Raw genomic sequence first — 27,724 nt, forward strand, 5'->3', positions numbered from 1 at the left:
AAAACATAATAATTAATAAATAATAAATTATTCTGGTTACACAAGCATTAACATTTCTCACATTTTCTCTTATTTAAACACTCTCAAAGTTCAAACTTTTGCAGATTTTAAAAAAAAAGCCCAAACATTATTAACAAATTTCATTTTAATAATCAATCTATCCAATCAATCCTGTTTGTCCTGGCGCCGCTCCGCTGGTGCCGCTTTTTAGCCGAACGCATTCTATACCAAACGTATTCTCTACTGTACAGGAGACACTGCACGAAGGAGATTGATTGACAAGTGTGTACAGTACAGTCCCTTAGCTAATCATGGCGCAGAACACAATGCGTGGTTCTTCCTTAGCCAATCAGGACACAGAACGCAATGCGTGTTCATACTGTACGCTGTAAAAAAAAAAAAAGCTAAAAAAATAAAAAATACGCCAAACAGCGAGTCCGCGAATGGTGAACCGCATTATAGCGAGGGACAACTGTAATATGAATAATTTCTTTCATATTATTACATTTCATTTAGCTGATGCTTTTATCCAAAGCAACTTACATTTTTGCTCTATACACCGTAGACACAACAACGGGAAGCAATTAGGGGCTAAGTGTCTTGCTCAAGGACACAACGACGTGGATTATGCATTGAATGTGTTGTAACTCTGTTATGTTCATTGTGTACACATGACATCTATTGCTTCTGTCTAACCTGATAGAAGGATCCTCCTCTGTTGCTCTCTTGAAGGTTTCTTCCCTTTTTCTCCACCTAAAGTGTTTTTTTGGGAGTTTTTCCTAATCCGATATTAGGTCTCAGGACAGAGGATGTTGTATGTGTACAGATTATGATGCCCTCTGAGGATAATTTGTGAGTGTGCACTATGCAAAATAAATTAAATTGAAGTATGAAGTATTGAGGTCTGCCGAAGCCATTCACAAAGTGCTGCAGTAAAGCGGTTGGAGGCTAAGGGCTGAGTTGCAGACATGTCTTAAGCCTAGTTTATGCTTCTGCGTCAAGTCTACAACGTAGCTACGCCGTCGACGCAGACCCCTACGCCGTAGCCTGACACCTTTCACCAAAATGATAAAAATGGGACTGATAAATTACTTCATACTGCAGATAAAGCTAAATTGTGTGTGTGCAAATTACAAGTTACAAATTACAAAACATTTTTTTTCAAATAAAACATGTATTATACATTAAAAAAATATATTTACAGAATATACATGTTCAGAAGTGGTGAATCCTCTCTGTAAAATAAATGACTACTAGTGAGTACTAAGTTCATACAGTTTAAACAGTTCATTGGGTGTACGTGTGCAGCTGAGCTGTGTACCTGGTGAGCAGTGTCTCGGCCTTTGTCAGTCTTCAAATACATCGTAAGTGCAGCTAATGGTAATGTGATTTTCTTGAGTGTTCATTGGTTAGTTTATTTCACAAAATGTCAATGAACACATGACTCAACAAATCACGGTGAAGGATTTTGTGTGACGAGTACTTTTTTTGCATTGTGTCGCATGCCACGCCTATGCCCCTATCTCTCTGTGTGAATCGCGTAAGATGAACACAAACACATCACACCACAGATCCCAGTTAACTAATGAACATCAACACATTACACCACAGATCCCAGTTAACTGATGAACACATCAGATTTGTCCTGAGAATTGCCACAACCAAACTGACACCAAACTTTGATGCACTGGCAAAAAAGTGTAACAGACAACACTGTTCCTACTGAAATTAAATGTTTTTAATTCAATTTTTCTTTACTTTGTTTTATTTTTATATTATTTCACACAAACCCTCTCATCCATCTGATACTGGCCCGGCCCGTCTGTCACATTTTAAAACTCATCGTGGCCAATGAGCCAAAAGGTTTGCCCATGCCTGCTGCAGGGAGATGTGCTGGTGGTGGTTCTCTTTAAGGCTCACTGCGTAATGTGATGCTTGACATTAAGTATTCAGGCATAAGTTGCTTGAATAAAGCAATTAAAATCATTGGCTCTTTAGTCATGAAGCTATACGTGGCCAGTTGAATATTAGTAAAACTGATTATTGTGAAACGACTGTAACGCCTCATTACTTTCCGTTCAGAGTTCAGATTACTCATACATTACAAACTAGAGTTCATCTCTAGATTCTCTCAGTCAGCATGGTGGAGTCAAAATTCAAACAGGTGTACTTTTTATGCTTTTGATACCGTCACTTCTAGTTTGCATGAAGCAAAGGACTGAAATGAAATGTCTCAGGTTTTGGGGTAGCATTGTAGATATGACCACAATTATGCTGCTGAAATAAAGATAGTATATAAGAAAAGACTTCAACAATTTCCACATTGAACATTTTTGAAGTGATTGTTTAAGCATTAAACCACACAAAGCTTCATCAATTGCATCTTAACTTATGGTTATGTGTTTTTGGACTTTTTGCCCAAATACACATGACCATGAGTTGATAGTCGGTGAAAGCTCATGGCACACCTTAGAGAAGAATACTTTTACATCACACTTTTCAGACACAGAAGGAGAACTGACTACAGGGTCTTTAATGTACATCAGCAGCACACCAGGAATGTTCTAAACGGCATGTTTGACTTGCAATGGGACCAGGCAGTTTGGTAATCCACTAGTAATCCTTTTTTGCCAACAGTCAAATGTCATAACTGCCATTTTTCTGCAACAACAGTAAATGATTGGTTGTTGTGACATAAACAGATCGTGGCTACAAGGTTTTTCAAAAATTGCCCCTCTGTAACAGCAGGAGCTGCTGAGCCACTTTGATGAGGTCATCCAGTAGGACCAGAATAGGGATAAGTGAGGGGATTATACGAGTTCTCAGAGGTTGATGACCCGACCATGAGGTCACCAGTCCACTGCTGTTATATTCCCTGCTCTGTAACCACAATCAGCCCTCTGAAGATTATGCAAACACCCTGTCAAATAATGAGATGGCAGATGGCCCTATCCAAATTAATGAACAGGGTCCACAAGGGTTATTCACATATATAAACAACTATTAGATATGTTGTATGCAGTTTGTAAGAACCAAAGTAATTAAGAGTGTAGTTTAATAAAGAATACAAAAAGTAATTAAAAAAATCTTCGTACGGTATTAAATTCATTACTTAAGCACAGTTTAGTTTCAGCTTTGCAACCATACCCCCCACCCCCGCCTTGAACTCATAGACTTTTGCTTTCCCGGACTTTTCTAAATATATGCAATGCTACATAAACATGATTAATTGCTTTATCTAAAAAGAAAAGACGAATCTTCATTCATAGTTGTACTTTTTAATTCAATTTTCAATTCAATTCAGTTTATTTTGTATAGTCCAAAATAACAAATTTGCCTCGGAGGGCTTTACAATCTGTACACATACGACATCCCTGTCCCGGGACCTAATATCGGATCAGAAAAAACACCCCAAATGAAGATAGTAAAAACCCTTTCACAGTGAAAAAAGGGAGGGGACCTTCAGGAGAGCAACAGATGAGGATCCCTTTCCCCGAATGGACAGAAGCAATAGATGTCATGTGTACAGAATGAACAACGTAACAGTTACAGCACATTCAATGAATATGACTCATTATATGAATTATTCATATAATGAGTAGGAGGCATGGACCACGATCCAGATAACCACAACCCATGAAGCAGAAGGAGGTAGAGAGGGGGGGCATCAGCAGGGCCATGGCCAAAGACAGAACTAGTTCCAGACACAGCCACAATTCATGGAAACTTAAGGCAAGGAAACACAGAGGCTCCCGGGAAGACGTAGAGTTAGTAATGTGTATTGACAGAAAATTATGTATCCAGAAGGAGAGAAAGAGTGAGGTAATATGGCACTATATGCTCCTTAAGAAATAATGGCGCATCACCAGTTAAAGCTTTGTAGGTGAGCAGAAAGATTTTAAATGTGATTCTTGATCTTACGGGAAGCCAGTGGAGAGCAGCTAATACAGGAGTAATGTGATCTCTCTTCCACGTCCTCGTTAGTACACGAGCTGCAGCATTCTGGATCAACTAGAGAGACTCAAGAGACTTACCAGAGCAGCTTGATAATACAGAGTTACAGCAATCCAGTCTTGAAGTAACAAATGTGTGAATCAACGTTTCTGCATTACTTTGAGACTAGATGTGCCTGATTTTTGAAGTGTTACGTACGTGAAAAAAGGCAGTCCTTGATATTTGTTTTACGTGGGAGTTAAAGGACAAGTCCTGATCAAAGATAACGCCGAGATTCCTTACAGTGGTGTTGGATGCCAGAGTAATGGCATCAAGAGAAACTATATCAGTTGATTTCTGATGTATTCTGGGCCTCGTAAAATAACTTCAGTCTTGTCCGACTTTAACATAAGAGAGGCACTACATCATCTGGGGTGAATATGTTTGTGTACATTATTACTCCTCCTTGCAGCCATTTAGGGAAAGATACAGTAAGTCATGTATCATGAGTCAATGGTTTTGAGTTAAAGGTGCCAACCTTGAATTGCAACATACCAAGTTCAAATCCTGCTTTGGACCTTAATTCATTTCTTCCAGTCATTTCCTGACATCTCTCCACAAGGTCCACAGTAAAAAAAAAGGCTTAAAGATAGCGAGTGAGCAATTTTTATCTGAATCCATGAGGTATTTTGCATCTAAAATGTTGTTGAATATCATTTTAAGTTGCCTATTTGATGTTCTATTTTGACTAGTTTGGCAGACGTATCTTACTAACAGGCAGTGGCAGACTGTGGAAATGGTCACTGCCAGCAGTTTAGTTTAACAGCTGATCGCTGCTGTAGGTCCAAGTGTTACACAGAGTCCACAGGGAATAGTTTTGGTGTGAACACACCATGAGGCTGACTGGCCGCTGATCACAGCTGATTACAGCTAATTACAGTTGGATCAGCTATGTGTCGGCTTTAACAGCTGACAGAGTTTGTGTCTGTAAACATGATCAGTGTAACGGAGTTGTTTTCTGGTCTGGACCGTTTCTGTTGATCAATGAGAAAATAAGCTAATATGGACAAATAATTATAATAAATGTAGTATTTTTGAAAAACAGGTGGACACAGAAAAACAGGTGGACACAGAAGTCATGGTGCTCCACTGAGCAATCAAAGCACATATTGATGGTCATGCTGGGCCACTGACCAATCTTATACGTCCACGCCATATTGCAGGACTGGTACATAAAAGAACATGCCCATCTTGTCAAACTAAATATCTGATTTGTTGCAGTCCATGACAATAAACCAAAATCAGCCAGTATAGTTTAATCTGCAAAAGCCTTCTTAAACTGTTTTGCAGGCTCAAGGCTGCAGGCAGAGGAAGACAGGAGCTGTACAACAAGAAAATAAGTGAATGGGGAAATAAAATATATTTTTTAATCATGAAATAGCTATAAATTTGTGATTCTGTTGCAGTGAAGGCTTATTTGAGTGTTTGGCATACGGTGATATCCTGTACTTTCTCAGGTTCAAACTGCACAATATTTTTATTAAATTAATTTGTGAATTTATGAAGTTGTACATTCTTCTCGATTTGGGTCCTTGTCATTCAGTGGGGATGGTGGTTCCCGCAGCCAGGCCAGGTGAGAACCACTGGGCTACATGAAGAGTTGAATTGAGTTTACATCATATATTACAAACTACATAAATGTCAATGTCATTGTTTCCCCTCCTAGAATTTATGCATAATATGCATTTTGTATTTGTTAAACTGAATAACTGAAGAATGCAGTTGTATTTGAAGTCAGAGGCTATAGCATTTGGCTTAAAGCTTGCTGCTATAAACAGAAGACAGGATAAAGCAAGTCTGCGTGCACTAAGGGTTTGTAGTGTGTCATAGTGTGCTCGGGATTTATTTCTGGTTGCCACGGGCACATGTCAGCTTACGCTATCCAAGCTTCTAATTAAAGACTTACCAGAGCAGCAGACAGACCAACCAGCCAATGATGACTCCATCTATCTCTCACTGCCAATTCTTACATGACCGTTACAACTACATCCTCCTTTGGTTTTGCACATTCATTTAATGTGATATACATTTGTACTTGTTGGTTGACTGTAAACATTTACAAATGGCATTTACGTTATGAGGCTGCACAATGGTGCTTTCTCAGCATGGGCTCCCTCTGGGTTATCTCCAGGTTTTTCAGCTTCCTCCCAAAGACATCAGCTCAGATTAATTGGACTCTAAATGGCCCGTAGGGGTGAATGTGAGTGTGAATGGTTGTCTGTCTCTAATGAGCCCTGAGCTAGACTAGACACCTGTCCAGGTGAACCCTGCCTTCACCCAATGTCTGCTGTGATCAGCTCGAGCGACCCTGAATAGGATAAGTGCTTCAGATGGAATATATATGATTGAGATTAGATTTATTTACTATATGCAGTCAGAGCATTGGACATATTAGATGATATCTTTGCTATTTTGAGCATATAATGTAGGCATCTCACTGTCCCAACTCAACTTCAGTGTTAAACCTCTCATACCAGCGTACCAGCATTTAGTAAAGGTCTTTAATTATCACAATGCATTTAATCTATAAAATACTGGCCCTTTGTTTCCTTGTTCTACTGGCTGTTACTCAGGTGAGTGTGTTTCAGTTTGACTGTGGTTGCGTGGAGTTACTTATGCAGCTGTTTATTGTCACCAGCAGAGGGAGCCGAGCAGCTCAGAACCCAGCGGGATGGAGCAGAAAGAGATCGGTGCCAAGACGTCTGAGGTGAGTTCTCTCTGGAAGCCATGCCTTCCTTTTGTGTGTGTGTGTGTGTGTGTGTGCATGTGTGTGTGCGTGTGTGTGTGTGTGTGTGTGTGTGTGTGTCTCGATTTAACTTTGTGGTATCATTTGCCTTCTATTACACCAGCTCACCAAATGTGTTATCATTGCCAGAAAACGAGCGGTTTTCCGTTTAGAAATAGGAAAACAAAAGACGGAAAATGACCCATTTTCCGTTTTTTGTTTTGATAATTGAAAACAGAAAACGAAAAACGACCCGTTATCTGATTTTCTTAATCGAGAATTAAAATACTGCGTGGAAATCTTCTTTCTCAATTTTGCGTAGGTTTTTGTGTTGTGACCCGGAAGTTGCTCCCACGAGCTTGACAGTCACATTCATGTCAGCAGAGGTCGCGCTGCGTAGGTTTTGTGTTGTGACCCGAAAGCTATCAGTAGTTGGCGGTGTATTTAATTTAGAGTCAGACATCCATGAGACGCACCTCAACAGAATGGCATTGCACGAATATGCGATTATAGTAAGTGCATGGCTTCTTTGTTTCATATTGAAATTTAAACATTTTAAGTATTTTACATATTTTTTACATGTTTGCATTTAATTTAATTTATATAATATATATATATATATATATATATATATATATATATATATATATATATATATATATATATATATATATAATGTTTTATTTTGTATATATCTGTCATTCCGTGTGTTCACTTTATTTAGTTTATTCCATTTGGTGTCTGTAAAGTGTTGATAACAACAAATTTCCACTTGGGGATTAATAAAGTATATATCTATCTATCTGTAAGTGGTGACTGTGGCTCAGTGGTTAGCATGCCCATCTTTCAATCGGTGGTTTGAGCCCTGGCTCTGCTAGCCTAGGTCGATGTGTCCTTGAGGAAGACACTTAACCTCGAATTGCTCCCTGTTACTGTGTCTACGGTGTAAAGAGTGAAATGTAAGTCGCTTTGGATAAAAGCGTCAGCTAAATGTAATTTAGGGTAAGTTAGGGTCATTGGGAATCAGAAATGCAAACCTCTGAAAACAGACGGAAGGTCCCTTTGTGTATTGTTGTGATAAGTTACTAAATACATGAGATCCTCTGTTCAATCAATACGTTGAAGTACTTGCCACTGTATGTTTGTGTTATGTGTTCTGTCACTGTGTGTCGTTTAGAAGATCACAAAGTGAGAAACATATATGTGAAAAAGGTGACAATATCTTTCATTTTAGTGAAGAAAATATAGGATTTAAATAAAAATAGACAGTGCAGACATTTTACCTGTCATATATGCTTCCTAGAATGAATACAGTTTTATCAGAGATTTATCTGCATGAAGCCCTTATTTCATTTTTACATGGAGGGAAATCTGAGAACAGACTTAAGAATGACTCCTGAGGAGAGTGTGTTGGGGTTAGGGACAAGAAAGCTTCAAAGTCAAGTATACAGCGGACCTACGACTAAATAACTCAATTAGCACTGTTCATATAAACAGGCAAATCCAAATATATCACACCTAGTCTGTGTATATAAGCGACAGCCCTAACGAAGGAGGTTAAAGCATTCCTCCTCTCTAATGCAATAAGTGGGAGCTGCCTGAGAAAGATTAGTGTGAGCGCTGAGGGAGTTCAGAAAGGTCGACGGGGCATTGGCAGTGTAGGCTACTGCTTCGTCCACAAATGAAAGCAGTAATCAAGGTCCAACTCAGCAACAGACCTCTTCATCAGGATGGCTCCTGCAAACAGGTACGGGGTGGTAAATATGTTGCAGTTCAGATGCTTCTAGCAGTTAGAGTTGGAGTGGGAGTGGCTTAGTTTACTTGGGACAGGGCAGGTTACTGATTTCTATGTGCTGTGATATCTTACATGGTAGTGCACTGCGTAGGTGCACTACCATTTTTAACATTTTCAACATTTTTTACTGACTAAAGAACTTTCTAAAGTTCCTTCAAGCTGTGGTTTAATAAATCCTTTCTTTTATTAAGTCCTATTGAGTAAAAAGTCAAAAAGACAAATAGGCAAATGTATCCTGTTTAGCTGGATATATGAGTCACTAGTTTAAAGACAGTTCATCTTTCTCTTACATTCCGTCAGTAAGGCTTGTAAATCCTGGAATCCAACAGCAAAACAGTCTGATTTGTAGTTTGTGTGTTTGATCCCCTTTGGAAAGCTGCACAGACTGGATGCATTTTGCCTTTTAACAACACTGATTTGTTTGTACTTTTACATGATACTTCTTTGACTGCTGTAATTTCTTTCGTGGCTGTGTGAGCATTAGTCAAGATTGAGTTTTGTTTCAATGCTGCGCTGGATTATGCCCTGTAAGAACTTCTGAAAGTGCAGTTTGCAAGTCTTGTTGACGAAGAAGTGGTTGTGTCCCTTTGTGGTGACAGTACACATCTGTAGCTGTAGGTGGTGACATGTTCTGCTGGTTTTACTACACTGAAGCTGAAGTGAAAGTGTTACACTTTTTGCCAAAATAAGTTCTTGTGCAAAGAAACAAAGACAACCTGTTATACAAGTAGTGGTTAAGTACCTCGTTCAATGATGTGTGTCTCAATCTGTCACTCAAAGTTACACAAAGACTGCAATGAACTGCTGATGAAAGCGGTATGTTGCAGTCTTTGTGTATCTTTAAGTCATATTTGACGCTTCCACATAATGATAAGGGGGTTATGGTGAATAAACTTGTAGAATTAGAGCCAGTCTTTCACCCTATGAGTGTTTTATGTTTAAAAACCAAGACTTAATTGTAATATGAATGTCATCATTTTTCAAACAATTCTCTACAATACACGTTACATGTGGGCTGCCTTGTTGTTGTTCCTTTGTTACGACCTGTGTGAGATGCTGCGCATTTTGAAAAGGGCTCACTTCATCCTGTAGATCAGGGGCGTCAAACATATGGCCCGCGCCCACTTGAGATCATAATGGGCAGTATGTGGCCCCATAAATGAAATAAGTTTGACACCCCTGGTGTAGATTATACCTCATTTTGTATTTGTTCTTAATTACTTCATTGAAACCAGGAGAAATATATGGTTCCCCTCTCCTTCCAAAACCCCTTTTGTTGTTCTGACTGTTGCATTGTGATGTTGCCTTTGTCAGTCTTTACAGAACAAAATAAGACCTTTTTGTCAAATCTTAATTAGGTATAATATAAATGCTCTGGACAATACACATTATATCAACAAAGTTCTTCATTAATGGAATCTATTTTAAATGACAGATCTTATAATTGTTGTCAAAATATACAGTTTACAGTTTTAATTATATGGGCATGAATATTCCATAATGATGGAATCTATATTTAATTTATTTCATAATTTCTTTGTCAGAGTCAATGTACAAAGTCTGTGTACACGCAGTTACCTGCAGCCGGCAAGCATGTTTGCCCATTTCAAAATTTCTGCATACAGGTAAAATAATTCACTAAAGGTTTTCTGGGTAGGAATTAATGCACATACACACGCACACACACACACACACACACACACACACGCACACACACACACACACACACACACACAAACACAAACACACACACACACTGCTGCTGCAGATAAAATGAAAGCCAGTGTGTTATTATTGAGTTCCAGCAGTCTGCCACAGCAGCTACAGCCAGCCAGTCAGAGAGCATGGGAATCTAATTTATTCCGCTGAGCTGACGTTCTTGTCCTTTACTCTCTTCCCTCACTCTCTCTCCCATCTCCCATCGCATAACACTGCTTAGTGGTTCTGCCCGAGAGACAGAGAGCGAGAGAGAGAGAGCGAGAGAGAGAACGAGGAAGAGAGAGAGAGAGAGAGAGAGAGAGAGAGAGAGAGAGAGAGAGAGAGAGAGAGATAGACACACATGATCCAATAATGCAGGACCAGTTTCCATACTTCTCTTGTGTCTCCAATCGTATGCTTAAAGTACATAACTGAAATCAAGAGACAGAGAAGCTGAGGAATGAATTTTGTTTGTTCGGGAGGCCAGTCAGGCTACTAAGCGTTTTTTTGTGTGTGTGCGTGTGTGTGTGTGTGTGTGTGTGTGTGTGTTATGGTGTATGTGTGTGAGTGTATGTGCATGTTTTGGCTGATGACGCACGCTCTGAGATAGCGTTAGGAATCCTGATCGCCTTTAGCGCTGTGGAGGAGGCATCCCAATCCTCACAAGGGGCCCACATGCAGTAACGTCTGTCCGCCGTGGCTTGTCTCCCTCACCAGCGTTTGTGTGTGTGTGTGTGTGTGTGTGTGTGTGTGTGTGTGTGTGTGTCTGTGTGTGTGCGCGCGTGTGTTCTTTTTCTCATCTCCACCCCCTCTTCTTTTTCTTCTTCTTCAGCAACACCTACCTTTATTTTCCTCCTTGCTTCCTCACACTAGTATCTTTGTTTTTTCATCTTCCTGCTGCTTTACCTCCAGTGGTGATATTAGTGGGGATGAATTTGGGCATAGCTTCTTTCTTGTCTGGCCAGAATGGATTGTCTTTGCATTGTCACCACTAAGGTAAGCGACACAGCACGATTGAATGATTCACTGGTGAAATCAGAGGGGATGAAAGGGAGACATGGAGTGGAACTGTGCAGGAGGAGAGGAGCTCTGTCTACACATTGCTTTCTCCCAATGTTTGCACGTGCACTCATGTATTTGTCTTCCTTTAGGGTCCTGCTCGTCTTCATCACCTTATCGCTATGAGCTTTGGAGTGAAGAATTGAATGAATGATTCATCATCGTTGCTATCGTGTGCTTTTAGTGTATTTTAGTGCTGTGGGTTATTCTTTCTTGACAGTGTGTGTGTGTGTGTGTGTGTGTGTGTGTGTGTGTTTGTGTGAGTGTGTGAATGACACATTTACAGTGTGCCTTTCTGTTGAGCTATGACAGCAGGAGTTGGTTTGAACTTCAGCCATGGTTCTGCTGCGGCACTCTGCTCACGAGCACCTGGCAGTTTCCAAACAAAATGTTTCCCTCATTAGAATAGACATATGCAGAACTGCAGTATTTTTATCAGAAAATGAGCCTGTGATTGTATGCTCTTCACTGTGTTTATGTTCATTGCATCACTGGAGAGAGGAGTTCTCCGCTCACAGCAATATTTTACGACTTTGTAATAGGACACTGTATCTTTTTCTTCATAGCTAATATGTTAATACATTTTTGCCAACACGAATATGAAGTTTAAGTATTTCCTCTTACATAATTATGGTTTTATTTGAAATTTGTCATCTACATGACACTTGAAGCAGGTATCATAAGGCGCTCATTGTTGTGTTGAAGTACAGTACAGGGAGAGCTGCAGTTTTCTGTCCCATCATCAGGTCAATCAAATCATTTTGAATGTGTACAATACTTTAGAGATTAGCAAATGTACGCATGCTAAGTAAGATAATAAAGATGGTAAGCTCATACCTGCTAAACATCAGCATGTTGACACTTTTATTGTTAGCATGTTAGCCTGCTTATAGGAGCATTTAGCTCCCAATACAGCCTCTCGCTCGGTCCTGTTTCCCAAATGTGAGAAAAGCAGTATCCTGAATGGTCATCATTTCATGTTGATGAAATAGTGTATGATATAACTTACCAAAGCTGTCTGCATGCAAGTAGCCACAGTGTAGAAACCAGTGAGCAGGTAACTCCCTCAGAAGCAGCTTGCCTACTATGAGCATCACGCTAAGGTCTCAGCGACCTCTCACATGGACTATTCTAAGTGGAACTGACAAAGCTCTCTTTGTCAGTTATGCGGAAAATCTCCAATGAGTGGTTTGCAGCCTAAATATAGGCTTAGTCTACATCCAGTAAGAGAGTTAGCCTATAGTGTCCGGCTGGAAAGTGCTAATGATGGACACATACATGTCTCTCTTCAGTACACGTTGTAGACTCTTCAGTCAGTTCGCATGTTGACTTTTTGAAAGCGACGCTGAAATATTCACGCTGGGTTAGCATGGAAGCCATTACCAAGTCAGCCTTAATGTGCTGCCCTTCACTCAGAGTGCCTCATGCTTCTGTGAGAGGAAGGAGATGGAACACAAAATGCAGTGGATTGAAGGAGTTATTTTTTTTCTTTTTCAAAAGAAACATTTGGATGGTTTGTGTGTGTGTGTGTGTGTGTGTGTGTGTGTGTAAGGTTGCATTCAGGCAGACATGCTTCACAAGTGGCTCTGTGCTGACACATATTCTGAACGTAGGCTTTGTCAATACAAGGTATTAACAGCTATGACTTGGTGGCTAAAAGTTAAAGCTTTTTCAAAAAATTACAATTAAAATTAGCTCAGAGTCACTGATTGATGGTTTTGAGGGGAAGTCTACTGCCATGTTGCTACCTGAAATACGTCAAATCAAAATCAAGATTTAACTTTCAGAAAATAAATCAGATGCTTTCCAAACTGAACTGTGGGATGGATCTGGAGGAGTACATGACAGCATTGTTAACATGCTTTATATGAGGTTTAACAGCCTCACACAATGGTAAACCTCATGAATGATGTCCTCCATATCCACTCCTCTGTGATACAGGACTGTCACAGTTATAACTGTCCAGTTATTCTGGTCTCTGTATCTTGATTCATAAAGAGTTCATTAAACAGAAGTCATACTAAGCCCTTCATTAGCACCCCTCTTAGAACTCCTGTTGTGAGTGGTCTTTATGACACTGTGAATGTTATATTCAGCTCTACTATCTTAAGTATTCAGATCTCCATAATGAATGTGCACTGCATTATGATATGCAGTTTTCAATCCATGGGCGTGTTATGTAATGCATAAGGGCTTTTTTGTTAGATAGATAGATAGATAGATAGATAGATAGATAGATAGATAGATAGATAGATAGATAGATAGATAGATAGATAGACTTATATTATCGTATTTTGTTCTGTAACTTCTGTACTTCATAGCGACAGTAACGTAACAAGTGTATTTATTTTACTTATTTTAACCACAACAATGATCATTTCCTTCGCCGAACCAAGTAGTTTTGCTGCTTAAGTAAACCTAAAAACTAAATAAATCTGGAAGTTTATTTTGAAAAGACACAAGGGAAATGGACAGGCCGTTCCCGACACGTCTAAAACTGATGCTAGAGATCATAGTTCGAACCAGAGAGACACTGATCATGATTAATGATTTTGACAAGTTTGGAGTGAGAATGCATTTATGACAATACACATCAGAGCAAAAACAGCTATGAGCTCAAAGGCGCTGCTTGCTGAGCTCATAGACGGGATTGTGTCGAAGCACAGGACTCCGGAAGACTACAAAAAAATATTAAGGATTATGCGCAATAATTCCTACATGGAAAAGTCACCAACCAGGACTCTTCTCAGAACTAGCCACCCGGACAAGATTGAATGGTTTGGCCTCAACTCTAAGTATTATTCAATTCAATTCAATAGCCCAAAATCACAAATACAAAATTTGCCTTTGAGGGTTTCACAATCTGTACACATAACATGCCTGTTCCGGGACCTCACATCAGGAAAAACTTCCCCAAACAAAGATAGTAAAAACCCTTTCACAGGGGGAAAAAGGGAAGAAACTTGAGGGAGAGAAACAGAGAAGGATCACTCTCCCCAGATGGACAGAAGCAATAGATTTTATGTGACCAGAATGAATAACGTAACAGAGTTACAGCACATTCAATGAACATGACAGAAAATAATTCATATAATGAGTAGTAGGCATGGACCATGACCAATTAACCACAATCTGTGTCAGCAGAAGGAAGTATTATGTCAGGAGGAAGCCAGGCACCACTCATCACACCATTCCAGCACTGAAGCATGTTGGTGGCAGCACTATGCTGTTGGAGTGATTTTCATTCTTCGTTTTAAACATTTGCCCTGTGATGAACTGGCGACCTGTCCACGGTGTACCCTGCCTTCGCCCCTTGACAGCTGGGATCGGCTCCAGCGCCCCGCGACCCTAATGAGGATAAGCGGTTAAGATAATGGATGGATGGGTTTTAAAATACACCGGGGGCTTCAAAAGAAGCAATGTGTAAATATCTCCTCTGAGGTGCAGAACGCCGACCTACATTCAACAGTTCGGTATGATAAGGCTTTGTGACATGCAGAGGAAGTGCTGCTTGGATTTGTGGTTCGATATCTAATTAATAACTTTTGTTGTGTGTGCCTCTGTGATTGTGATTCTGTGTGTCTGTGTGTGTGTGTGAGTGTGTGTATGAGCGTCTGTGAGTGTGTGTGTATGAGAGTCTGCGTGCGTGTGCGTCTGTGAGTGTAGAGAACAAGTTCTGACGTTTCTGTTAAGTTTTCTGATTTGTATTTCTTTATTTTTTTATGAATTTTTTATTGTTAAGATTGTTTGCACTGTGAATTTGCACCGTCAGTTCTGTTTTTGTAATACGAGGTTGCAAATTATTGCTTTTTGAGAAAAACATTGTTTCATCTGATTAATCGTTTGAAAAAAAATAATCGACCGATTAATCGATTATGAAAATAATAATTAATTAAATAATTGGAAGAAAATACCCAGATCCAGGTGTGCAAAGCTTGTCTCATCAGACCCAACACAACCAAAGCTGTAATCACTGAGAAAAGATATTCACATGTTAGTGTGATATTTACTGATCTTTTTTGTTTTAGGGGTATTTGATGAAAAGTCTGCTGGGGAAAATTACTTGAAAATATTTTAGCATAATGCCTCAACATAACAAAATATAAACAACGTTAAAGGCTGGAATACTTTCGTATGTACTGCATATATGTTACAGCTCTTTGAATTCTGATGACACTTTGTGGTTCGTTGATAACATTGATTCACCAATTACAATTGAAGAAACAACCACAATGGGTGAACTCTGAGAGAACTTGAAGTATGTCCTTATGGTTTCATAGATTACAGGCATGCAGGGTGAGCACCAAGCCATTTGTTTATTATTTATTCCTATTACACTAACAACTGAACTATTAATGACATTAATGAAGGTCTAAGTGGAGTGGGCTGAGACCTCAAGAAAGATTCCCCAGTAACAGGCTCAGTGTGGCCGGGGCGTGGCTGGCTGCAGCTGTAGAGGGAGGTGTGGGAAGTGGCTCAAGGAACGGTGGCTCAGTTATCGGCTAATATCAGTTACACAGCATCTTCTTCTAGTTTTTTTGTCGCAGTCTTTGGAATTAAAAAGAGTTATAGTTATTTTATAATTTTTCTTTTTTTCTTTTTTTTAATAATTAAAAGTTATAGCTATTTTATAATGTAATTGTTTTTCTCCAATACACTACACGAATTATAATTATTTCTTTTGCCATATTTAGCTTATTTTCTCATTGAACATCTTAAAAAAATAGAGGGTAACTTCAAAATGATAATCTATTTCAGGAAAGTAAAGGTCAGATTTCGTTCTACAACTAAAAAATTATTACTAACAATCAGAAGTAAAAACATAACACCTACATACCAAAAGACTGTGAGTTGTTTCATAAAATAAAAAAAAAACATCTGAAGAGAAAGAGGGTGTGCTTCATTGTTTTGACAAGTACTTCACTTCTCGGGACTCTCTCTGCAATTAGTGGAAATGCATCAGCATCACTTTCCTGTAATTGCAAAACATTCACAGAAGCTTGTATGCATAAATACTCTTCTCTTTTGATTAATTGTTATTTCCAGTGTTTCCCACAAGGGTTTTGGGGCATTGGTGGGTGGACATCAGACTTGGGCAGTCCAAGTGCATGAATGTGAGAAGAAAGTCAAATTACTTAATCTTTTTCACTTTGGGAGCAAAAGCAACTAGATCTATAAACAACGTTGACCTATTGTAAGTCATTTTGTGTGGTGGAAGTGGGTGTAAACCTCCTGTTCTAAAAGGTGAAGCTGACGCTTAAGTATCTTAAAGCAGCATTTTCTCTACTGACTACCAGTGGGTGACTGCTCTAGTTGTATAGAAGTCCATGCTTCATAAAGCTGCATTTTCTCTACTGACTACCAGGAGGCGACTCCTGTAGTTGTATAGAAGTCTATGCTTCATGCATTGAAGCTGCATTCTCTCTACTGACCACCATGGGGGCGACTCCTCTGGTTGTATAGAAGTCTGTTCTTCATGTGTAAAAGCTGCATATTTAAATGAGATGACATTTAAATATTAAAAAGATAGTTTGTACGTTAATTTAATACAATTTCAAAGGAGTCCAGTGACTCTTGTCAAGTCAAGTGGAATTAGCTACCTGTGGTCAAAGTGGACTCACCTGTGTGTCTACGAGTGGCGGGCCATCAGGGCCTGCTAAGCCTTCTCTGCTGGCTTAAAGAGAATCACAAAGTTATAGCTATTTTATAATGTAATTGTTTGTCACAAATAAAAAATGTATTCTAATTATTTTCCCTATTAGTTTATTTTCTTTTTGCACAGCTTCCTCTGTTGCTCTGCCTTTAGTCTGTAGCTTCCAGCCCTGCTGCGTGGCCGCTGAGAATCTGTTAAGAGCGCTCATTCACATTTCAAATCTGTTTCTCTGGTAGATTAGCTGTTTAAACTACATGGACATTTCCTAGAGTTGGCCTCCCAGCCAAACAGCAATCGGGAGAGAAGGGCCTTAGTCAGGGAGGTGACGGGATGGTCACTCTGACAGAGCTCCAGCGTTATTCTGTTAAGAGAGGAGAACCTTCCAGAAAGACAACCATCACTGCAGCCACCGCCGAGCAGGCCTGTTTGGTAGAGTGGCCAGACGGAAGCCATTCCTTGGTAAAAAAGCACATGACAGCCTGCGTGGCGGCACCTGAAGGACTCTCAGACCATGAGAAACAAAATTCTCTGGTCTGATGAAACAAAGATTGAACTCTTTGGCCTGGTTGCCAAGCGTCATGTCTGGATAAAACCAAGCACTGTTCATCACCTGGTTACTATTATCCCCACAGTGAAGTATAGTGATGGTAGCATCATGCTGTGGGGATGTTTTTCAGTGGGAGGAACTGGGAGATTAGTCAGGATTGATGGAAAGATGTATGCAGCAATGTACATTCTCAATGAAAACCTGCTCCAGAGTGCTCTGAACCTCAGCCTGGGGTGATGGTTCATCTTCCAACAGAACAACGACCCGGAGCACACAGTCAAGACAACAATGGAGTGGGTTCGGGACAACTCTGTGAATGTCCTTGAGTGGCCCAGACAGAGCCCTGGCTTGATTGAATATCTCTAGAGAGATCTGAAAATGGCTCCCCATCAAACTTGATGGAACTTGAGAAGTATGGGAGCATAATATAGCAAAGAAGAATGGGAGAAACTGCCCAGAAATGGGTTTGCCACAGTTGTAGCATCATACTTAAGAATACTTGAGGCTGTAATTGCTGCCAAAGGTGCATCAACAAAGTATTGAGCAAAGGCTGTGAATACTTCACAACCTTTGGTCCTGTTATGTTTTTGTTCTTCATTTTTAATATATTTGCAACATTTAAAATCTAATTCTTTTTTTTAATGCTCCAAGACAGTAACCCAACAAAGACAAAAAGGAAGAGCAATAAACAGAGCAAAGCAAGTGTGTACACCACCATCTATGTGTTTAAAGGGACTTTTCATAATGTACAAATTCTGCAGTAAAACATGTTGAAAGTATTTTAGCAACACATAAGAAATATAGGAAATGCTAAAAGTGTGTCAGTAAACTTAAAAAAACCCCTCCGTTTTCCCGATCCCTGGTTTGGGTTGAAATCATAATGTCCTGGTTTTGCTCAACAACATACACACCACTAAAATGCCCGAGGCGATGTAGTATTCCTATTTTCCAATTTTCTATCTCAGTTGTTTATGTGTATGTATCGTCTGTATGGAGGGAGGATAAGGCGCTTGTACTTTCATCTGACAATAAATAAAGTGTTGTCCTGGGATGTTCAAATAGAAATGCCAAAGGGAGCTTTGACGTGTCTCCTCTCTGCTTTAGCTTGTCAGTTGAAGTCTGTAAAGTGACCCAGTGCTGTGACTCCAGCTGCTGCATTGCATTCTCAAGCTGAAAAGCAAACCATGAAGTCTAAATATAGAAAAAGTTGAAAAAATGTTTGTTCTAAATGACAATGGTTTCCTGAGGTTTTATAAAGAAATCTGTATCTTTATAAAAGAAGTATTGAAACTATTACCACTCAATACAATTTAAAATATATGGTTGATTGTACGACAATACACATTGATGAATCAGAATCAATATTGGACACAATCTCAAGCTTAAAGTCTGTGAGTTCGTAAGGGTCCATGAGGGACGAACAGACTTTAAGCGCGCTCCAGCGAAGTCCGTGAGGGTTTAGTTCTGTCCCACTATCACATCGTCGGGTGCTTGAAGGCTCTTTGGCAGACATTTTGACTCCTTTATGAAGCCTTTCCGTAAGTCAAGTTTATTATTACATTGTGGGTAAGGGAATTATCCACAATACAATGAACACAATAAACACGCAGTTCCCAACGGAAAAATGGAGACATAAAAAAAAGGTAAACAAAGAGCACGTGGGTGATCAGCCCAATGAATAACATTTACACAACTTTATGGAATAAAGACAGAACATAAAAACACATAAAATCAGAGCAATATTGTTTTTACATTGATCAATATTTTGTTTTGACAAAAACAAGTAAATAGATTTTTTATTTAATCTTTTTTTTATTGATTTTACAAATAATTCAGGCAGAAAATGTGAATATGGCTGTCCCAACAAGGTTATCATATTGCTTGGGGATAGTGTAACTGAAAAGTTGGCACTGAGTACAAACAACAAACAAACAAACACATTACTTTGGGAGGATCTGCTGACTCAGATAAAAGGCAAAAAAAAATCACCCAAATAGCCACAATACCAACACAATGAATACAAAATAATAAGTAAATACATTTTAAAGTACTTCTCATCTCGTGAGGAAGATGTTTAAAATCTGTGAATAAAATGTATAAAATAAATACACAATATTTGTACACTTTTTTTTAAAATGTGATATGTTGCAGCAAAGTGCTGGCCCATTCATATTTACACCATCAAGCCCTCACAGCCTCTCACATTCAACCACTTAAGAGGGGATTTCAGTAGGTTCCTGAGGGTTCAGGGTTTGAGGGTTTAGGGGGGACACTGGAATTGGGCCTCTGAGCCGTTTGGTCCAGAGTAGTCGGCCTGAGCAGCTCTCCAGTGATTACATGACCCCACTTTACTGCTGCGTTCCTTCTTGGTCTCACTTAAAGCACTTTTGCATGAAAAATGACGATTACAATAAACAATTATCAAAATAGTTGTACATACATTTTTTGCCAATCTGCTCATTGATTATAAGGGTATTCTTTAAAGCTGTACTTTTGTGGAGTTATACAATATAATTGTAATATGTAAAGTAAAACATACAGTATTTCCTTCTGAAATAAAGTAGAGACTCAAAGGGCAAGTTATGTACCTAATTTAATACAATACTTTGTCAAATGTAGTCAGTCACATTCCAACAGTGCAGTTCAGAGGTGCAATGTGTGGGAATAAGGAATGCAGCAGAGGAGACCGTCTGCGATGTCAAATCTGCTGCACTATTTTATACAGTACAAAGGAGAGAAATGCAAATGATAAGTTGCATTATCAAGTTACTGAAGAAGATGTCCGCTCCACTGAAGTGTATAGTGCTCTACTGAGAAACTGTCCAGCGCTGGTAGCATTACTTTGATAACTGCTTCCACTGGTCTTCATTGAAAGAGTTTTTTTAGTTGATCTGGGTCTGCGTTCTGTGTTCTGCCCAGTGAAGGCAAGTTTTTAAGTTCTCTTTCCCGGTCCCTGGTTTGGGTTGATAATAGCTCTGAAGAAGTTCCATACTTGCAGTCATGACCTCTTTGGTTTGTGGCTCGTAATGCTGGAGGTCATGGTCGGTGTATTTCTGTTGCGTTCTGTGCAACATTGTGCTACGTCCTTTTCACGTAGAGCTGCATGTCGTTTTGCAGGTGGATTTATTTTTGTGACCCTTTCGCTAAGCAACCATGAGAACACATCAGTTGTGTTCATTCTGTACACATGACATCTATTGCTTCTGTCCATCCTGATAGTTTTGATAGTTCATCCTGAAATTTTTTTTAAATTTTTTTTTGGGGAGTTTTTCCTGATCCAATGTAAGGTCCTGTGACAGAGATGTCGTATGTGTACAGATTGTAAAGCCCTCTGAGGACAAAAAAGTATGTTGAATATCTATGCTGATATGGATAGTTTAATGTCTTAAGAACGAAACGATGCCACATCTGTTGATGGAAATACAGAGAAGAAATAAATACAGAGGGCTTGATTTCATAGACACCCCGAAAATCAAAATGAAAAAATTATGTGGCAGGCCATTTTCCCAAAAGGAAATTTCTGCAACTCAAAATGCTTTTCAATATCTTGTGTGAGCCCCACGTGCTTGTATGCATGCTTGACAACGTTGTGGCATGCTCCTAATGAGACGACCAATAGTGTCTTGTGGGATGTCCTCCCATATCGGTCTAAGGCAGGGGTGGGCAATTATTTTTCCCAGGGGGCCACATGAGGAACAGAAAATAATGTGGAGGGCCGGGCCAATAGCCTGAACTCATTTATGTACTCTGGTTAAAGAGTCACGAAGGAGATTGACAGGACTTCCCACCATGCAGTTCTGTGGTATGATTTTATAAATGTGAAACCTTGACTGACGTTTCTATCCCCGACAGGTAACTAGCTCCACTCAGTGGGTCTTGGGATTGTGAGGGCCATTCAAGTGCAACAATTCCCTCATCCTCCAGGTCCTGCCTGCACACTCTCTACTCTCAGAATGACCTTCAGCAGGCCACTGGTGTGAAGGTCTCTGCAAACAACTGAAACTGAAAAACAGACTTCATGAGAGTAGTGTTAGGGTGCGACGTCCTGTACTGAGCTCTGTGCTCACTGCCAGCACTGTGGCGCTCGATTTGACATTTGCTATAGAACACCAGAATGTCATGTTTGCCACCGGCGCCCTGTGCTTTTACAGATGAGAACAGGTTCACTGTGAGCACCTTTGATAAACGTGAAAGAGTCTGGAGAAGCCAAGGAGAACCTCGATCAGCAGAACCGGTTTGGTGGTGGATCAATGATCAGTGGCAGCTGGTGGATTTCTTATTGGGTAGGGCTAGCGAATTAATTTCAGCAAACAACCAGGTATGATTCAATGCAAAAAAGGTATCACGCATTACTACTTTGCAGTTAAATATTTAATATTTATTCCAACACTTTGACATAATAAGGACATCTTATTACAAAGGCACTAAAACGATAAATATGTTTGCTTACTACTAGTTTGCGTTAATAGAGCGCACACACGCGCATACGCACACAGAGACAAACATGCACACAAAAAGACAAGGCATGCTAAAGCTCACAGATGGGGGATTGTGTCTGCCAACTTTAACTAACCATGTGTTTCGTCCGCGGAGTGCTAATACCGTTACTGTTCATAACGTGTATACAAAAACATATTTTCTGTAGCATTTAACATACAGCTGGCTCACATAGCGAGTCGCCTTCAAAATAAAAACATCTCATCTGACAGATAGTTTAGCTTAATGCAGGTAAAAAGACTTACATAATGTTTTTGAATGCTGTCTGTGAACCTCTGAACAAGTCCTTTAATGAAGACAGGGTCGATGTGTCTCTTCTGTAGCTGGTTGAATAGCATGTCCACATTTGGGGATGCCTGCTGCACGATCAGCTGATGCACGGAGCATCGGACACGTAGTGAGCTGACTGCAGCCCCATTGTAAGCTTGGGTGATAAATTGTCTGGTTGTCCGTGTGGGAGAATGGTGCTTAGCCTCTCCATGAGCGCTGTAGCAATGGTGTCAGCGGTTGCGTTCGCCAGCCGCCACTGTCAATGATGGTCTGGGGAGGCGTTTCCATGGAGGGACTAACAAACCTTTACAGGCTAGAGAACATCAGTCATCCCGGTACCATTAGGTACCGGGATGAAATCCTTGAACCCATAGTCAGACCCTACGCTAAGGCAATGTCCGGCCTTTTGTGGCAAGAGTATGCAGGCAGTACCAGGAGGATGAAGAAATTGATGCACTTGAATGGCCCTGAATCACCTGATCACCTTTAAGGCAAAATGACAAGCATGCCACATATTTTATTCACTTTGATTTTTGGTGTGTCTATGAAATCACCCCTCTGTAGACTGAAACTTTTATTTCCATCAAAAGATGTGGCATCCTTTAGTTCCGAAGACATTAAACTATCCATATCAGTATAGATATCCAACTTTTTTTTTCACATAGAGATCTGTTGCGTTTTCAAAGTGTTCCTTTAAGTTTTTTTGAGCAGTATATATATTGCATGTTCTCTCCGTGTCAGCATGGGCTCCCTCCAGGTTCTCCGGCTTCCTCCCACTGTCCAAAGACATGTAGATTAGGTTAATAAGACTCACAAAAATCACATCTAGCACCCGGACTATAAGCACTGATGCCCCCTAGGGATGTGTGCTCTCCCCACTGCTCTACTCTCTCTACACCAGGAGTGTTCAACTAATGTTCAACAAGGTTCATTTTGAGAAAATGTCCTCATGCAAAGGTCCTGTACTTCACAATAATGTCATTTTGGATGTGAGTTGATACTTTTGCTCAAAAGAGTTGTGCTTTGTCTCGTAGCAAAGCTTCACATCAAGCTTTTAATAATCATCTAAACACATACTTGAGAGACATACTCGTTTTGAACTGCCTAGAACATAGAAAAGTCAGGTTAAAGGTTAAAGACTGTGGTTAAAGAGTCAGGTAAAGACTCTGGTTAAAGAGTCAGTTAAAGACTGTGGTTAAAGAGTCAGGTAAAGACTCTGGTTAAAGAGTCAGGTAAAGACTCTGGTTAAAGAGTCAGTTAAAGACTCTGGTTAAAGACTCTGGTCTTGCTGTCCACGTTTCTCTTTTTGGAGAACGCCTTGTGAAGTAACTTCTCTCACTCGCGGACTTTACCGACTGTTCCGCCTCTCGTCCATCTCTCCTGTCTCTCATTCAAGCTGTGATGCTTATCCGGATACAAAAGGAATGAGCGATGATGACGAGGGAGTGACTGACAAGTGACTGAGTGACTGAGTGAGCAGTAGAGCTCTTGCAGTTTTTTTCAGAAAGTAACACACGACATAGTCTATAATTAATATATTGTGATGGTTATCAATCTTTTATTTTGGACATGAAATGTCAATAATATTAATTGCAGAACACATATAAAACACAAGTCATTGTTTAATGAGTTATTTTAATGATAAATAGGTACTAGTGACTTTGCTAAGACATAAATGATATAATATTAATGTAAATCAAAATGATTTTGTCATGGTCAGTCCTGGACCCTGGAGCTCTGCTGAGTTGTCTCTCAGTACATCCTGTAGGTTTAGCTGTGCCAAGTTAATGGCTGTGTGGATGCCAAAAGCAGTCATTTCTGACCAGTTTCATGTTGATTCCAACTCATCCATCCCCAGATTTCTCCCGTACCTTCCTTCTCCACTCCTCATTGTAACACCCTCTCTCCTCCTCTTCCTCCTCCAGCTCAACTTCACACTCTCTGGGGAAGAAATGAATAAATATGAAATGTTGGGGGCGGGGATTCGTTTGGTTCTTTGTTCACTAATGCTGCGGAATCGATGGACAGTTACCACGGTAACAGCAAGGCTGGAACCAAAAATATATTCTATACAACATCTTTTAAACCTCCCCCTACATTCAGTTTGCAGACAAGTGCATCTTCCACATCCACCACTGTGAGCTCACCTCCCAAAGCAAGATACATGTTGGTGTGTGAACCTTGGCACTCTAAATGAGACATGAAAGAATACACAACAGTACATCTGGAAGTGTCTGTAATGTGAGCAGCATGTTGTACGGGTGGCTGAAGACAATGGCCTGTTGTTCATTCTCTGTATTACTGAGGATGCTTCCTCTTCTTATAAGGAATCTATTTATGTTTCAGAATCTGGAAATTGTGAAAGTTTGGGACCATATGTAAAGTTTAAAGTTAAGGTCTGTTCTACCAGCTGCTGGTACAAAAAAAGCTCTTTCTCATGACTTTGACCTTCGTCAGTTAATATGTGCTAACCAGCTGACGTCAGGTGTGAGCTTGTTGCAAAGTTAATGTTGCATCAAGGCAGTGCAGCTGCTACATAACATTGGAAAGATTTGACATCGAGCCCTCCAGTACTTAAGGGTCATTTATACTCGGGTTTTACGCAGAGACGCAAGCACGCATGACACGCAAGGGCCCCTTGCGTAGTCCCATCAGCAATCTTGCGTTACGTGCTTGCGTGTGTCGCCCAAAATTTCTGACTACCTGACAAACCTACGCAAATGCGAGACTCCTTTCTAAGTCTTGCATTTCCGTTTTCAAAGCATAATATCGCTATTTTTAAAAGCCACAGCAGAAACACGAACAATGGATCCTGTTGAAGAACGTTTGGCTAAAGAGGTCCGCAAATATGAGCATTTATATAACCCGTCTTTGACGGAGTACAAGGACACACAGATGGCAGTAAATTCCTGGAGGTAGATATCGGTCAATGTCGGTGTGCATTTTGACTCTAAACGGTCGTTGCGCCACCTACTGTTCTGGCGTATAGAAAAGGCACGGGAACTGTAAACCAAAATGAGTCCGTTGATGCAACTGCGTACAGTTGTAGTTGCAAGAGTGTAAATCGCCTTTAACTGTGTTCTCCCAGGCTGCTCACAAGGCTCTCAATCACAGATTCCAACATAATCATGAGTTTGAATTGAGCTGAACTTTTGTCAATAGATATGGGTTATATTAGATAATTTCATTAGTGCAAAAACCCTGCACCAGTAAAATGTGTTGAGGAAATATGACGCTGCACACATCAAATTTGGATTTAAAATGGCAGGTTGTGATAGGTGAGGGTAGGCAACAGGACTGTACCGAATAGCTGGAAGCTTCAAAGCTCCATCCATCATATTGACATTGAAATTATGTATTATTTTTCATTATTGATTTCCCAAATTCAAACATGCGTGGCCATAGCTCAGGGGATTCAGATTTTGTTGGTCTCCAACAACAATAATATAAATATACAATATTCCTGTATTTTCAGGGTGATGACATCATAAAATATACATAAAACAACAGACATTAAATCAACAGACTGATGGCTAGTGGAAAGAAGCTGTTCCTGTGTCTGGTGGTTTTGGCGTACAGTGCTCTGTAGCGCCTACGAGAGGGAAGGAGTTGGAACAGCTTGTGTCCAAGGTGTGAGGGTCTGAGGTGACCTTTCCAGCCCGCTTCATGACTCTGGAGGTGTACAAGTCCAGGATGGAGGGCAAGCTGGAACCAATAGTTCTCTCTGCAGACCTGATGATCCATTGCAGTCTGGCTCTGTCCTGTTTGGTGGCCGATCCAAACCACACAGTGATGGAAGAGCAGAGGACAGACTGGATGATGGCAGAGTAAAGTAGGATCAGCAGTTCCTGAGGCAGGTTGTATTTCCTGAGGTGGCACAGGAAGTACAGCCTCTGCTGGGCCTTTTTGTGGATGGACTTGATGTTGGAGCGGGAGATTGTGGATCTCAGAAACCTGAAGGTCACGGTTGTGGCATAACATATATTTAAAGCTTGGCTTATTTCTTCTCTTTTTTTTATTTCTGAAGGTGGTCCTGGGAAAAGCCCAGCATCATGACTAACATCCTGAGCAGGGTTTCCTCACAGGACATTGGTTTGTAGCCCTGTTATGTCTGAATCCTGGTCAAATTAATCGCCACCAGCAGGTCAAAATTATCACTTATCCTGTTAAAGCTCCACTTGTCCCAACGAGTTCTGACTCCAAAGGTTTGTTTTTCTCTCGGCTTTGTGACGTGCTCCTTTTAGTTTTATGCAAAGTGAATGTACAATGTCATTGATCAGTCAGGCACCTGCTGAGCTAACCAGACGGATCCACTCAACTCACCTTGTTATGGCGGTTTAAACAGTTGCCTCACTCATTAAACCTGCTGTTTTTTCTGTGTGATGTAGTGTCACATTTTCCATGAAGCTTATGAAGCCTTATATCCTTATTCATAGAAATGTGTTAACCTTCAGACATTAGAGGAGGCTGCAAGCTTGCAATATTGCTGATGATATAGAATACTCTGTCATGCGATATACACAGACGTTAATCACAGGATACAGACGTGTCATTCATGGTGGTTACTCATTAGTGTTCTAAAGTTGAGTAACACTATCTACTATCTGCTCATTGTCTAATTGTAGTTATAAGCATTCATGTAATTTAGTGTAATAGTAAGAATGTGATTATGAGGGACTCCTCTTGTAGCTCCATCACTGCGAGCTAAATACTCAGTCACCACTGTTTGCTGTCCTGGCTCCTCAATGGTGGAATGAGCTTCCCATTGACATCAGGACAGCAGAAAGTAAAAACACATCTTTTCCAACCTACCTTGAATAAAGGAAGTAGCACTTTAGTAACACTTAAATGGCACTTACTTATAGAACTTTGTAGTTTGGTCTTCTTGTGGAAATCTTACTTTCTTTATTGAGTTTGTACTCATGGTTGAATACGACTTATTATAAGTCTTTGGATAAAAGCGTCAGCTAAATGAAATATAATGTACTGTGTTCTTAAATAGACACAAATATTTTTCACTGTGATATAAAAAGCAACAATGATCATTTCAAGCAATCACATTATAAATATGCATAATGAAAAGCTCAAACTGTGTGTGTATATATATATTTAAATTCACTATTACCCTATAAAATGTTTCATAATGTGTTACACATATTGTTATAAAGCATTGAGAATATTTACATTGAGAGTATAATTTCTTATTAATATGTAAACTAATATACTTATAATGCAAGGTCATCATACAAAGTTGTATCCCATAATGTTTGTGTGAAACTATGCAGACAAGACGTCTCAGTAATTTTCTCATCTCTTGGTGAACGCTTGTATTCTTCAGCGTTTAGAGAAGAGCAGCTGCTCTGTTCAAAGTGCTCTGGTGAAACAGTGACGTCGTCCTCTTCTTCTTCAGAGCTCTGTGGCAGCGACAGTGGAGCCATTCCTGTTATGTAATGCATGTGCAACATGCTGGAATAATAACACTCCACA

General features: G+C 40.0%; 1 protein-coding gene across 6 annotated transcripts in view; it reads left to right on the plus strand.

Annotated features, from left to right (window-relative positions):
* dlg2 (discs, large homolog 2 (Drosophila)) overlaps positions 1-27,724 on the plus strand; it is a 186,238-nt gene that overhangs the window by 23,169 nt on the left and 135,345 nt on the right. For 3 of the 6 annotated variants that reach the window (XM_068601063.1, XM_068601064.1, XM_068601066.1), the window contains one exon: positions 6,632-6,700. In XM_068601063.1, the coding sequence (XP_068457164.1) occupies positions 6,632-6,700 (69 nt within the window). Of the gene's footprint in view, positions 1-6,631; positions 6,701-10,862; positions 11,208-27,724 lie in introns of those variants that run through there. The other 3 variants (XM_068601069.1, XM_068601070.1, XM_068601071.1) reach the window with 1 other exon arrangement.

Source organism: Clinocottus analis, unplaced genomic scaffold (assembly GCF_023055335.1).
Source record: "Clinocottus analis isolate CAN_PGR_092001 unplaced genomic scaffold, fCliAna1.0.p SCAF_5, whole genome shotgun sequence".
In the NCBI taxonomy this organism is placed as follows: Eukaryota; Metazoa; Chordata; class Actinopteri; order Perciformes; family Cottidae; genus Clinocottus; species Clinocottus analis.